Below are 13,187 nucleotides of genomic sequence, written 5' to 3'. Positions count from 1 at the left end.
CACTCTCAAATATTCAGTTATAAAAAATATTCCACATATAATATGTCTTTTTTTTCGGTATTGTGCGTTAAATAATCTATTTTTCGAACAGGAAGTTCATTGACAGGAGTCTGATTTCTCTTCCACAGCCGGATTCTACGTCATTCAACAAAAAATCTTCTTGTGAGCGAATATTCAGTTGGCTTCTTATTCAAATCAGAATTGATGAGTTTATTTTTTGGCCGACAAAGAATTTCCTGTTCGAAAAATAGACTATTTAACGCATAATACCGAAAAAAAAACACATTATATGTAGAATATCTTAAATAGGTCTTCTTCCTCTTCTATGTAGAATATTCAAAAGAGCAGTGTTCAAATGCAGTAATTGGTTCATTTTCAAATTCCTTTATAATGAGCCATTAAACAGCTCTCTACGATGTTCCAGTGCCCCGCAATCCGAGGAAAAGAAAAAAGAAAAAAAAATGCAGCAAAAGCGAATATACGACTATAGAATATCGTGGTTTCAGCCTAATAGTGTGCTTCTTGTTTTTATCTGACTCTTATTTTTAGGAGTTGTGGGTTATTATATTTCTTAGTATTGGACGGGATCGTCTCTTCCTAGGTTGTTAGCTACCGCTGCAACACGGATAGGTTCGAGCATTCAAAAAGTCTTTCTTTTAAATAAACTTTCTGGGAGGCTTTTTGAGAATTTAATGAAAACTTGACCGGCGGATGAATTTTGATAAAATGACTGGCACTTCGAAATATTCAGTTTGACACACCTGCAATCAAGGCCATATCTGAGGAAGGATACCGGGTTTACCCCCCCCCCCCCCCCCCGAAATTTTGTTCGAGTAGTTAAAATGTAACCCTATTTCCAGTCGACAAGATAAAGGGAAACTTGCTGTTGAAAATATGAACTTTTATTGAATGTGAATGTACAATACGAAAGATGTACCATAGATACTATATTCTAAATATGTATTCGAAATTATTTTGTCGCAATAAATTATCTGTGAAGATTTTACAAAGTTTTGCATTTAACTGGACATACATGACAGATATCAAATAGCGACATCGTTTGTTCGTTTCTGCTTGATAATGAACTATGTCATGGCAACCTAATAACAAATACATCAGTCCGATTTCCGCATTATTTGGTAATGTACAAGAGATTTTATTAGTAAAACTCGAAAATATTAATCACCGAAAATATTACGAAATATACGAAAATAATACGAAAATATTAATGATGTTAAAAAAAGAACAATACTCTTCGCTTACCGCTTTTATACACAAGGAAACTCCTCGATTCTTTTTTCTTTCTTTTTTTTTAAGAAAAAGAGGTATCTACAACCCAAGTGATGGGATAGGAATAATAAGACAGATTATTTTTCTTCGTTTTTTATAATGGACAAGATATATTTACAATAATCAGGAAATAAGAATTTAACTACTAAAGTACTCACTCGGAAAGATGGCGTCTAGTCCTCGACTGCTCAGCCCGATAACTTTTCTGTATACAGAAAACATCACCTAAAGCAGGAATTACAGTTTCCAAATAAAGTTGTGAACTTTGCGTCAGATAAGCTTCTTCCCTATAAAAAGTCAACAAGTTTTATAAAATCCTACTTATCAGATTACCCCCCCCCCCAAAAAAAAAATACAAAGAGAAAATGCTTCTCTTTGAAATACATTATAAATCTTAAGAAGCACCTCCACAATGTACAACATATCTCATTCAAACTACTATCTCATACATTTCCATTTGTTTCATAGCAGCTCATTCTTTTTCGTTAGAAATTTACTGACCTTTTACAAAACACCAGGGGATCGGACAGCCTGGAAAACCACGACACAGAAAAACATCATTCAAAATATTTATTATAAATATCCAAATTTGGATATTTATTAGATGTTGTTCGGTGAAACAAAAATTAAGGAGAGCATGGTAAGTGTCCTTTTATCTGTATTTTACTGTGACTAGGGGCTAATGAGAAGATTCTTGGGTAAACGTGTGATTCATAACTGACGTTGGCACAAGGTGAACATACACCTCAATGTCTTTTTTTACACAAACCACGGATTAACAACTTTGTTCTTCTATCTCAAGAAAAAGACTGGAAATGCCAACTGAGAAGGAGCAGGTTAGGCATAAAAAGACAATACATCACAGTGCAGATGACGAGAGCAGGGACATGGAGCAGAGTTGTGGAAGGATAGGCTACATCAGAAACTGTCCTATGGCAGCTGTTGTATTCAATGAGTGAGGTTTTAAAGGCAAACTAAACAAAAAACCTAGTTGGAATAGGCTAAATTCAAATGAATAGACAGTCGATCACTATTTTGAGGATATACAAAAATTCATGAAGTACATATTTATCTTCTTTAATTTGGCGATATCTACCAGACTTGCAGCTTAATATCCGTCATTACAATCATGAACTAAGTTCTGATTGCTGCAGGGACCGATGCGTTTCATTAACTGCTGAAGGGTTCCTTCAGCAGTTAATAACTTAATAACCTAATTTTCTTTGACAGCGACAGCAAACCTTATGTATTTGGATTTCGTTTAATATACCATTCACAGCTTTTACCAAAAAGATTTTGTACTTTTTATTGTGAATTGACAAGACATTTTTTGACTGCTCTTAAGAAATTACGGCTTAAGTTGCTTTTTGAAAGCAAAAATCTATTATTAATAATTTAACTTCAAGAGCTTTTACACAAAATTTATTTTCATGACTGGGTTTACTTTTTTTGCTGGATATTTTGTAACCACAGAGCACCTCAAGTAACAAGTGCATTAATTGAGAAGTGCCTATAACGTATTTTCACCCACATAGTTACCCAGGCCATCCTTTAAAGAATTAAATAAAAAAAACAAGTTTTTTAAACTGAAAGTAAGGAACGACGTTAAAACTTAAAACGAACAGAAATTATTCCGTATATGAAAGGGGCTGTCCCCTCCTCAACGCCTCGCTCTTTATTCCGTATATGAAAGGGGCTGTCCCCTCCTCAACGCCTCGCTCTTTACGCTAAAGTTTTTTATTGTTTTAAAAAAAATTGTGAGACAGAGTCAAACTTTAGCGTAAAGAGCGAGGCGTTGAGGAGGGGACAGCTCCTTTCATATACGAAATAATTTCTGTTCGTTTTAAGTTTTAACGTCGTTCCTTACTTTCAGTTTAAAAAACTTATTTTTTTTTATTTAATTTTTGAACATTTTTGAATTGATGCAGGTTTTGATTTCGGCTCACAGTACATGCATAATTAAAACAAATTTTGCATATTATATTTGGTTAAATGGCTTTCTCGAAACTTGTTTAATTTTATTTACGAACGTTTTATTAGTAATAAATATACGTAACTTAGAATTAACTTACGTGACGAACTTCTATATTCATAAAATTTTAACACGTATATTAGGGGGTTCGCCCCCTAGTCAATACCCTGCTCTTTAAACTATAGTTTGAATTTTTTTTCCAGTTCTTTAAAAATGACCTCTTAATCACAATCAGTTGATCAGTTGAAAAACTTGTTTTTTTTTATTTAATTCCTGATCTTTTTCTAGAAGAAGGCTGGGAAATCCGGGGCGCGCTGCAGAGTCAGGTCCCGGCCCCCCGGAATAGTTCCGTCATGTAATTATCCGTCCCTATATCCGCCGACACTCTCCTTCCCCCACCTACCAGAAAAAATCTCCTCTTAAAAAGTCTGTATACTTCCCAATAACCAATACTATATGTTAACATTGAGTAAAGTTCATAACTTTCAGCCCTCCCCTGGAGACTTTGGGGGATCAAGTCATCCTAAAAGACATTTTTATCATATTTTCAATTATTTTAAACAAAATAACTATTTGAAAGTTTGGACTAGTTAACTTTGGGAAAAAATGAGTGCTGAAGGGGGCCAACCTGGTTTTCATTTTTTTGGTCACTGAAAGGGGGTAATAGAAATTTCAATTTCCGTTTGGTAGAATCCTATTATGATTTTCTTTGGCTCCTGGATGGATACAATCACCCCTGGGGAAAAAAAAACAACAAACAAACAAATAAACAAACAAACAAACAAATAAACACGCATCCGTGATCTTTCTTCTGGCAAAAAATGGAAAATTCCACATTTTTGTAGATAGGAGCTTGAAACCTCTACAGTAGGGTTCTCTGATACGCTGAATATGATGGTATGAATTTCATTAAGGTTCTCTATTTTTTAGGGGGTCTTTCCCCCTTTTTTCGAAAATCAGCCAAATTTTCTCAGGCACGTAACTTTTGATGGGTCCAATTAAACTTAATGAAATTTATATATTTGACATCAGGATTATAATCTGATTCTTTTGATGTATCTATTGGTATCAAAATCACGTTTTTTAGAGTTTCGGTTACCATTGAGCCGGGTCGCTCCTTACTTACAGTTCGTTACCACGAACTGTTTGATTTTAACATAACATCATTTATGGTTGTAACCTACGATTATGACATCATTCTTCATCTTGTTTACGAAAATGCTGTTTTTTGTCAAAAAATTGATTTTATTTTGAATAGTATGTTTTTTTAATTATAAAAAGCACAAGATGTAGCAATTTCCCTTAAAATGAGCCCTTAACAAGCTCTCTATGATGTTCCAGTATCCCTATATCAGTGAAAAAGGAAAAAGGACACATAAGTGCTTACTATGCAAAAAAGTGATTTTCCTTGTTCGTCAACCCAGGCGATAGCAAGTTTCATGTATAGGGTTTTCGGTCATGGTGATTCCAATGGTGTACTTTTCATCTCGACCCCATTTGGTTTCAAATAATTAATTTTGGGTTACTATTAGGAGAAGTTCGTATTGTAAAAGGTTGCAGCTACCGCTGCAACCACGATATACTAACAAAGCTTTATGCTCCCTCTTCAACCATCGATTAAAGGAATAGCCCCACAAGAGGACGTCTCCAGAGGGGGGTGCAGTACCAAACAACACTGTTTTTCAAGCATCCTTTCCCATCATCATCAGCGTTGCTTCCCTTAGGCAACCAGGGGTGTGGCTTCGTGTTTGTCATGTCGCCTTGACAAACAGTGGCACAAGGAGAGCGAGTTCTTCAAAAGGGAGGTGAAAAGACGTACTTATAAAAGCCATTTATTGAAACGCCTTCCGACCATTGCTACTAGAAAGAAGCAGTAGCCTTTGATTGTGCTACAGCCTCTCCTCTCTGAAGTGAAGATCTAGTTTAAGCACTCTAGCACATAAATATTGGATCTGGTTGATTTAGGCATTCTAAAAAAGGTCAGCAGAACAATGAAGTCACGGAAGATTTAATTCTGCGAATCTCTTAATTGCCTCGTTCCTGAAGATTGGGCGGGACCATCTATAGGAAGATAAGGAATTGCTTAAGTTTTACTCCATTAAAGTGAAATGTCCCAGCATCACACCATTTCCCAATTTCCAGAATATCTGGCAAGTCTTAATAAAGTCTACATTGTTTGAGATGGCTTCATGTTTTGCCATTAGCAAAATAGAGTGGAGGGTTTGCTAAGTTGATATCGTTTCACTAAAATATTATAAGAAGAGCGGAATACATTCAGGTGGGAGAAAGAACTTTTGATCAGATGATAACAAGACATTGTCAAAGAGCGACTTATAGAATCTTAACCACATCATATGTCGACAACCGATTCCAGGTGCTTTGACCTCCTTTAGCAAGGATCTATGCTAAATTCCGTCAAAAGCCTTTGAAATTTTGGGCAGCAGCCATATATATTGGCAATGAACCAGGGCCTCAATAACCTCTGATCCTGATTAGCTTTGGCCGATTGTAATTACGTTTCATTAGGGCATTGTGCAAGTCGGCTTTTACAAATTACAAAGAGATAAAAAGATGAACTACCTCTTTTGACTTGATGACAGTGAAGCAAGTATCAGTTAGTGACACGTAAGTAATATTGGATGGTTCATTAAGCCCTGACGTAATTCCAGAGTATCGTCCATTGCTACTTGTGAATCAAGACTAGTCTTCACCGAAATTTCGGTCAACGACCAAATAAGGACTATATTTCTGTTCATGAACTAAGACATATATCATCCCAATATTGGGATGATATTGGGTCATGAACAGAAATACGCTCTATGGACCTATGCAGCTAACAAGGTATGTTGGTAATTTCATTTGTATAGGTATTTCTAATTTTTTTACCAGTTACAATGCTTGACTGGTTTCAGAAGCAGCAGGATTGCATTTATATTTTAGTAATTCAACTTACGAGTTTAAATCACCTAAAACTGGACACCTATGAAAAACATTTCTTTATGTTCTGTAAGAAATGGACGCATAGGATAATTTTTGCATTATATTTAATTTAAATTTAATTGCTAATAATCAATAATTATTCTTCAAAACCAGCGTGAGGCTGAAAAAAAGAAAAAATTCTTGAAAGCAGTGACAAATTCAAAGAGCAGCAAATTACAAGAAAAATTTAAATATATATTACGGAAAGGTTATTCTAAATATAACACAAAGGTTATTTTACTTTCAAAATTATAATTCTAATATCAATTTAATTTTAATGATATTAAATTTTAAATAGCGTTTTTCCATTTGATGGTGTTTCCCTGAATGTGGGTACCTATTGATATTCGTCATATTGCGGCTTGGTTTATTCACGCTAAACTTTCAATCCTATGTTGGTAAGGCTAGGGATTCGATACCTGTTCTTACTGATTGTTTGGTTTGGAGCGGGAGTCAGTGGTGTCACTCTGTAAGCTCAGCCAGAGTCGACCCAGCTCCACATGAGTACCTAGAGAAACCTGGGGGAAAATTAGAGGAAAGTCGGGTGATTTGCCCCTAGCCAAGCATTGCATTCCCGCCCGAAGGCAGAGAATCAGAAGATCGGTACCTGCGCTACGAGGATCATTGCCTGCATGCAAAAAAGTTATAGAAGAAAGTTATTTAAGCTATTGCCTTTAATTTTTCACGTTTAAAAAGTCTTGCTTAGGTTTTCTTATTTCATACGCGACTTAACATTATCTTACGTGATTCAGACAAACAAACTAGTGCATTTCCGCTAAAATAATCTTAACATTTTCACACCACTAATATTTGATATTATCCGGGTTGCAGCGGTAGCTAGCAACCTAGTAAGAGACGATCACGTCCAATATTAAGAAATATAAAAGCCCATAGTTCCTAAAAAAGGAGTCAGATCAAAACAAAAAGTACACCATTAGAACCGCCTTGTCCGAAACCTTGCATTGGTAACTTTCTGTCCCTTGGCTTCAACAGCAAGGGAAATATATTGGCATGAAAATCAAGAAAAGTGCAGCTACTATAACATTCTGCCTAAACGGGATATTTTTTTTCTTTTTTGTTTCTTCTTTTCCACAGATAGCTTGGCACTGGAACCTCGTAGGGAGTTGTTCAATGGCTCATTTTAAAGGAAATTAATTGGGTTAAAAATCTTTTGTAACTAATTATAATATAAATCAACAATATTTCATGGCAAAAATAATAGTAATTTGTTCATGACCCACTACACAAACACTTGAGAAAAGCGTAGAACAAAGAAAAAGAGAAAGAAAACAAACAACAATATTATAAACACAAACTAACACCCTTAATGAATAAGCAATCAAACCAGCTGGTGGTATAGCCCTAGTTCCACAGCAAAGTATAAACATATACTGAACAAGTACTGACAAAACTCTCCAAAAGTGACCCCGCGTACCTCAGCGCCTCTAGAGGGGAAATGTTGTACTACTTAATCGCTCCGAGCCAATAAATTAAATTTAATACCGCTTTTACGGAACAAGTATAATCACCGACGGAACTTGAAAAATTTAGGCGCCAGGTTCGCATAGGTATGGAATCGTCTCGGAGACGCGGACAAAGGGTCACTTTTTTGTGTGGAGAGGATAGGTTTTGTCAGTACTTGTTCAGTATGTGTTTATACTTTGTTCCACAGTAGCTCTTGTTAACAGCTTATCAGTGACAGCAGATAAAGCAAGAACAGAAAATAATAGGACTTGAGGTGTCTAACATAGCACCCCAAAGTATATTTTCCTTAACATATACTTTAAAATATAAGAAAACTATATTATATATCTGTAATAACAAAAAAAATTACCGCTGTTAGGGATGTCATAATCTCCCAACTTGAATTAAAGAAGTTGGTGGAATTTTACCCTTTTGACTCAACACACCCTTTGAATGCTTATACCGCTCTGACTTGACTGTAAATTATCAAAGAAATGTTCGAAGCTAATATAAATTAGTCAAGATAATTAAAAATAAAACAAATCAAGATAAATCAAATGTAAGAAACGAAAATGTTTAATCCCATGCCTCCCAGTACGGGGATATACACGAGGGCGGGTCTCGGGGTTCACCCATCTCACAAAATCTTATGTTTTCCCGAATATCAACGAACTTCTTGCTAAAATTACCAAACAATTTTGTTTTCTGTGCCCCCCCCCCCCGTCAAAAATGCATGTGTACGTGCCTGTACCAGTATTTCAAATTAAGAGCCACTGCTTTAATCTATCCCATGTTGAAAGCCAAGCAATTGCGAAGAGATTAGAAGTCATTTGATAAACTAACTAACCCAAAATAATCGAGTTTAAACAAGGTTGAACCTCCTTCGACTTGTGTTTGAACCAGGCTAGGTGGGTTGACTTCCACGTATCCTCTGTCCAAGAAGTGCTGTCGCATCTGTTCTGTTATTACAGAGCCCATTTTCAGAACTTTACTGGTCTATAAAGAAGAAAAAAAGGAAAAAAGGAAAAAAAATCAACAACCAAAAAGAGCATTATTTATATGTATTCTTTTAATCTAACTAAAACATTTCAAAAAGATGACGTTTGTCTCCTTTTAGTAATTATAATTTTTTTTTATGTCCAAGACCTATAGCTTATATCGGGGTTCAAAACCTGACTGGACAATAGCTGGGAAAGCTCAGCCTTAAAATAAAGCGAGTTAAGAAAGAAGTCAATAAAAGAAGGGCCGTCTTCTTTACTGAGCGATGAAAAAGTCCATCTCCAGGGCTCTGCTGGCCTATTAAAAAAAAAAAAAAAAAAAAAAAAAAAAAAAAAAAAAAAAAAAAAAAAAATCGAAACAAAAAAGAATACTACATAAATATGTTCACTTTACGTATCTGTCCAACATAAAAAGACAAAATACCTCTTTTGGCGATTATTTTTTGCTAGTTTTTTTTTTTCTATTTTCATGACTTAAAACTGATCAGGGTTCGCTGGTATCACAGTTAAGAAGGCTCCATTTTAAAATAAGCTACGTAAAAAAAGAAAATTAAAAGAAAAAAAAAGTCGAATTATGAGCTCCTGAAAAAAAAAATGTAGCTAAAACTAAAACCCTTTTATTAGGCATAATTTCTTTTTCCTTTTAATACATTCAAAGACTCCTCTGTAATAAAAGCAGGATTTGGTTTATCTGAACGCTGACATCTGCATAAGCCACATTAGAACTACGGTACAGCCCAGTGATGGTTTCTCTTAGGCCACATAAGCAAAGTTCGCTGAGAAGATGGGAACAACTGCCTTGCCGTTTTCACCGTCTCAGCATCCATAATGGTACCTGACCCTTACGGAGCTTTCAATTCTATAATTGACCCTGTCAACCCTGATAGCTTAAACGATAACGAAACACGACAACTCCAGCTGTGAACTGGTCAGTGCTAACACACTGTTTCACAGAAAAGATATCTATAAGCCAGCATGGTACAGCAATGAAGGGCGCACCCGCAAGATGATCGACTACATCATAGTCAACCAGAGATGGCGACCGTCAGTCACAAATTGTCGAACATACCGCTTTGCTGAACTCGGAAATACCGACCAAAGATTGGTAGCCGCCAACTTCCGTCTTAGACTAAAAGCGCAGCCAGCCGAAGTTAGACGTTCAGAAACTCAAGTTTGATGAAATCCGGCAAAAGTCCTCGGTTGATATCCAAAATAGGTTTGATTGCCTGAATACCCCCAATGCCCCAGATACTCTCTGAGAAGCCTATAAGAACACAGTAGAAGTTGTCGCTCGTACCACTGGGTACAAGATACACTCCAAGAAGCCGTGGTTGTCACAGGAAGCACTGCAGACCATTGAACAGCGTAGGAGGCCAGGTCTCTCTGGCGATATGCCCACATGCAGACGGCTGAGCTGTATCAGGAACAAACTTATTGACCATGATCAGCAACAATTTGTTGCTAAAAAGACAGATGAACTGGAAGAAGCTGCTCGCAAAGGTGACGTTATGTCCCTGTTCAAGCATGTCAGAGACCTTAGCGAAGGAAAACCTCTAAAAATATAAGCAGTAAGATCAGAATCTGGTGAAATGCTTGAAGATGAAAGTGCACAACTAGAAAGATGGAAGGAACATTTTGAAAAGCTGCTGAACGCTGATAGAGTGGATGATGATCCTGACCTACTGTCGTCCGCTGAGCATACCATACGTGAGAATCTTCCAATGCCTGATCCCTCCCTTCAGTGGAAGAAACACAGAAAGCTCTGCAGAGAATGAAAAACAATAAGGCGGCCAGAATCCGTGGGATCACCGTCGAGCTGCTGAAATTTGAAGAACCAGCAATGCTTCTTTGGCTACATATGCTTTTCTCCCTTGTCTGGACGACGGAGATAATACCGCAAGAATGGAAAGAAGGACTAATCATTCCTTTGTGGAAACGCAAAGGCAGCAGAAGCAATTGCTACAATTACAGAGGAATCACCCTCCTATCAATCCCTAGTAAATTGTTTGCCATGACTCTACTGGACAGAAGCACACAATTCCTCCAAAAATGCCACTAGATTCAGCAAGCGGGTTTCATGCCTAATAAGTCCACGACCTAATATCTTCACCTTCCGTCAGGTTGTAGAAAAAGCAAACGAGTTGCAACATACAGTCTAGTCTATATTGTCTTTGTCGACTTCAAAGCAGCCTTTGATTCGGTTGACCTTGATTCTCTCTTGCTGATACTTGAACAAACAGGACTCCCTGACAAGTATTGCCGTCTGTTCAAGGCCCTCTACACTGGTACTAAGAGCTCCGTGCAGATAAACGATCGTCATAGCCAAGTATTCGAAATATAAACCGGTGTGAGTTAAGGATGTCATAGATTACGATATGGACCGAACCAAAAACGTCTCTACTATAGACTGTAGTTTGGTGACCGAGTCCTAAGTGCTTGCAACTTCGCGGATGATATTGCTTTGGTATGCACCTCTGCAGCTGAACTCGAGGAAGGACTTACCACGCTGTCGGAAGAAGCATCTAAAGTGGGCCTGAAAATTAGCTGGTAAAAGAATAAGATAATGATCATCGATCCGGCAGACGCAACATTGAACTCACCTCCATTCAGCGTGCTGGGACATGCCGTTGAAGTTGTGAAACCGTTCACGTCTCTTGGCTCCGTCATCACGGACAGCCGATCTATCGAAGCTGAAACTCAGTCCGGTATCGCCAAAGCTACCTCAATCATGGCCCGACTCTGTCGCGCCCTCTGATCGAAGCCCGGCATTATCCAATATACCTTAGTTCTGCCTCAAGATTAATGGATGGATGATAGACTATCTATCAACAAGTGAAAATGACATCACTTTTATACATACCTGAAAAAGGCTTATGCCAGCTTTGCCTCTCCCTCAGATTATCTGTCTTGGCTTTTTCTAGTAGCAGTAGAAAAAGCCAGTATTGTGTGGAAAATTACACAACCATAAAAAAAAGAACTGATAAACAAAAAAACAAAAATAACAAGCAAAAAAAATAAAAAGAAAAAAAGCTAAAAACATGTGGCAGCAAAAAGTTTAAGAAGGTGTAGTTTTCCTTTGAAGGTATAATTGTCCTTGAGAATCAACTAATGGTTAATGTTTAAATTGTCATGGACGAAATGAACTGTCAAATTTAACGGATTAGTTTCGTTTATTTATTTTCACAATTAATGTGATAAGAATAACAACAATTTGGTAATGCACTAAAAACTATAATTTAACTTATTGGGGGTTAAAATCATAATTTACTTTCACTGTCCTTGTGCTTTTAAAATCTCGAAAGATATAAAAAACAATCTGGACTTCTACTCTTATACCAAGCATAAATGGCAACGATAAAAAAAGAGACTCACATTTTCTCCTCTAATCATAATATGTCTATTGTCCAACATAATGTCACTATGCGCTTCTTCATTAAGAATAGCATCAGCGCCACCAGGAGGCGCTCCACCAATTAGCTCCCAATAGTCTACCTGCAATTATTTTGGAAAACACTATTTTTAAGTTTAGTGGTTATTTTCAACCGTAGATAAATGGGACACAATATGAATCGTTTAAAATAGACTGATTATAAATAAACTGATCAAACCTAAAACAGAAATAGACTGATCAAACCTAAAGTATTATCGCTACAAAAACAAAGGTCAAGATAAGTGACCCCTGAGGATTGATCCCCGAAAAAGCAGTAAGTTTAAACCAGCTGGTTGCTACGTCGACTTTATTTTTGAATTGAGGGGCAAAAGCCCAAGATGCCACCAAAGCGGGATATATCCCCATCCACCAAGTCGAGCTACTTTTGTCTACTTTTCTAGTGCTTTTAAGATTAAAAAAAAAAAAAAAAATTGATAATAGTTTCCCTTTTATTTTGCATTTCCCAGAAGCTTCCTCGAAAATCTCATTTTTGAAATTATATCAATAAAATAATAAATGGAATATTGTCCTATTTAAACAATATTGCTGACTATCCATATCTTCTGCTATAGATCAACCAATCCTGAAATATGAATAATTTTTGTTTTGGGGATAAGGAAACGTGTCTTCTTTTACTGAAGTAAAGATCGATTACAAATATATCCAGTTAATAGTGACTCGGATCCTTTTTTTTCTTATTAATTATTTATTTTTTTAATTCACATTTTCTTTTTATACAAAATGCATGCTTTGCGTGCAGAAGACTTCTGCCTTCTCAAATTATAACGTGTACAAAACTTTCATTTTGAAAGAATTCAATCTCAAGCTTAGGGGGAAAACACCGAACCATGGTTGGATGTCCTTGAACGTGTGAGATAACTTGAATTTTCTTCCGATACCAATTTCGGCCTGTTTTGGGCTAAAAATATCATTTTTTAGCACATAATTGAGTGAAATCGAACCTTTGTTGTATCTTTTTCGCTATATAAACAGACAGTAAGTCGAAAAAATTTCGATCGAACGAGCTAAACTGAAAAAAAATGCGTGTTCAACA

The 13,187-nt window shown here is 36.5% G+C and overlaps 1 protein-coding gene across 2 annotated transcripts in view; it reads right to left on the bottom strand.

The window, feature by feature from the left end:
- The window catches only part of AsnRS (asparagine--tRNA ligase), a 96,794-nt gene that overhangs the window by 53,985 nt on the left and 29,622 nt on the right, over nucleotides 1-13,187 (bottom strand). For both annotated transcript variants that reach the window (XM_089094264.1, XM_089094265.1), the window contains 3 exons: nucleotides 12,076-12,195; nucleotides 8,553-8,701; nucleotides 1,449-1,577 (listed from right to left, as the gene is read on the bottom strand). In XM_089094264.1, the coding sequence (XP_088950390.1) occupies nucleotides 1,449-1,577; nucleotides 8,553-8,701; nucleotides 12,076-12,195 (398 nt within the window). The remainder of the gene's footprint in view (nucleotides 1-1,448; nucleotides 1,578-8,552; nucleotides 8,702-12,075; nucleotides 12,196-13,187) is intronic.

The sequence above is a fragment of the Artemia sp. Qi Xiang Cuo genome, chromosome 9, assembly GCF_049724085.1.
Source record: "Artemia sp. Qi Xiang Cuo chromosome 9, ASM4972408v1, whole genome shotgun sequence".
NCBI classification, from domain to species: domain Eukaryota; kingdom Metazoa; phylum Arthropoda; class Branchiopoda; order Anostraca; family Artemiidae; genus Artemia; species Artemia sp. Qi Xiang Cuo.
The sequence above is the reverse complement of the archived record's forward strand: the minus strand, read 5'-3'. Positions and strand labels throughout refer to the sequence as shown.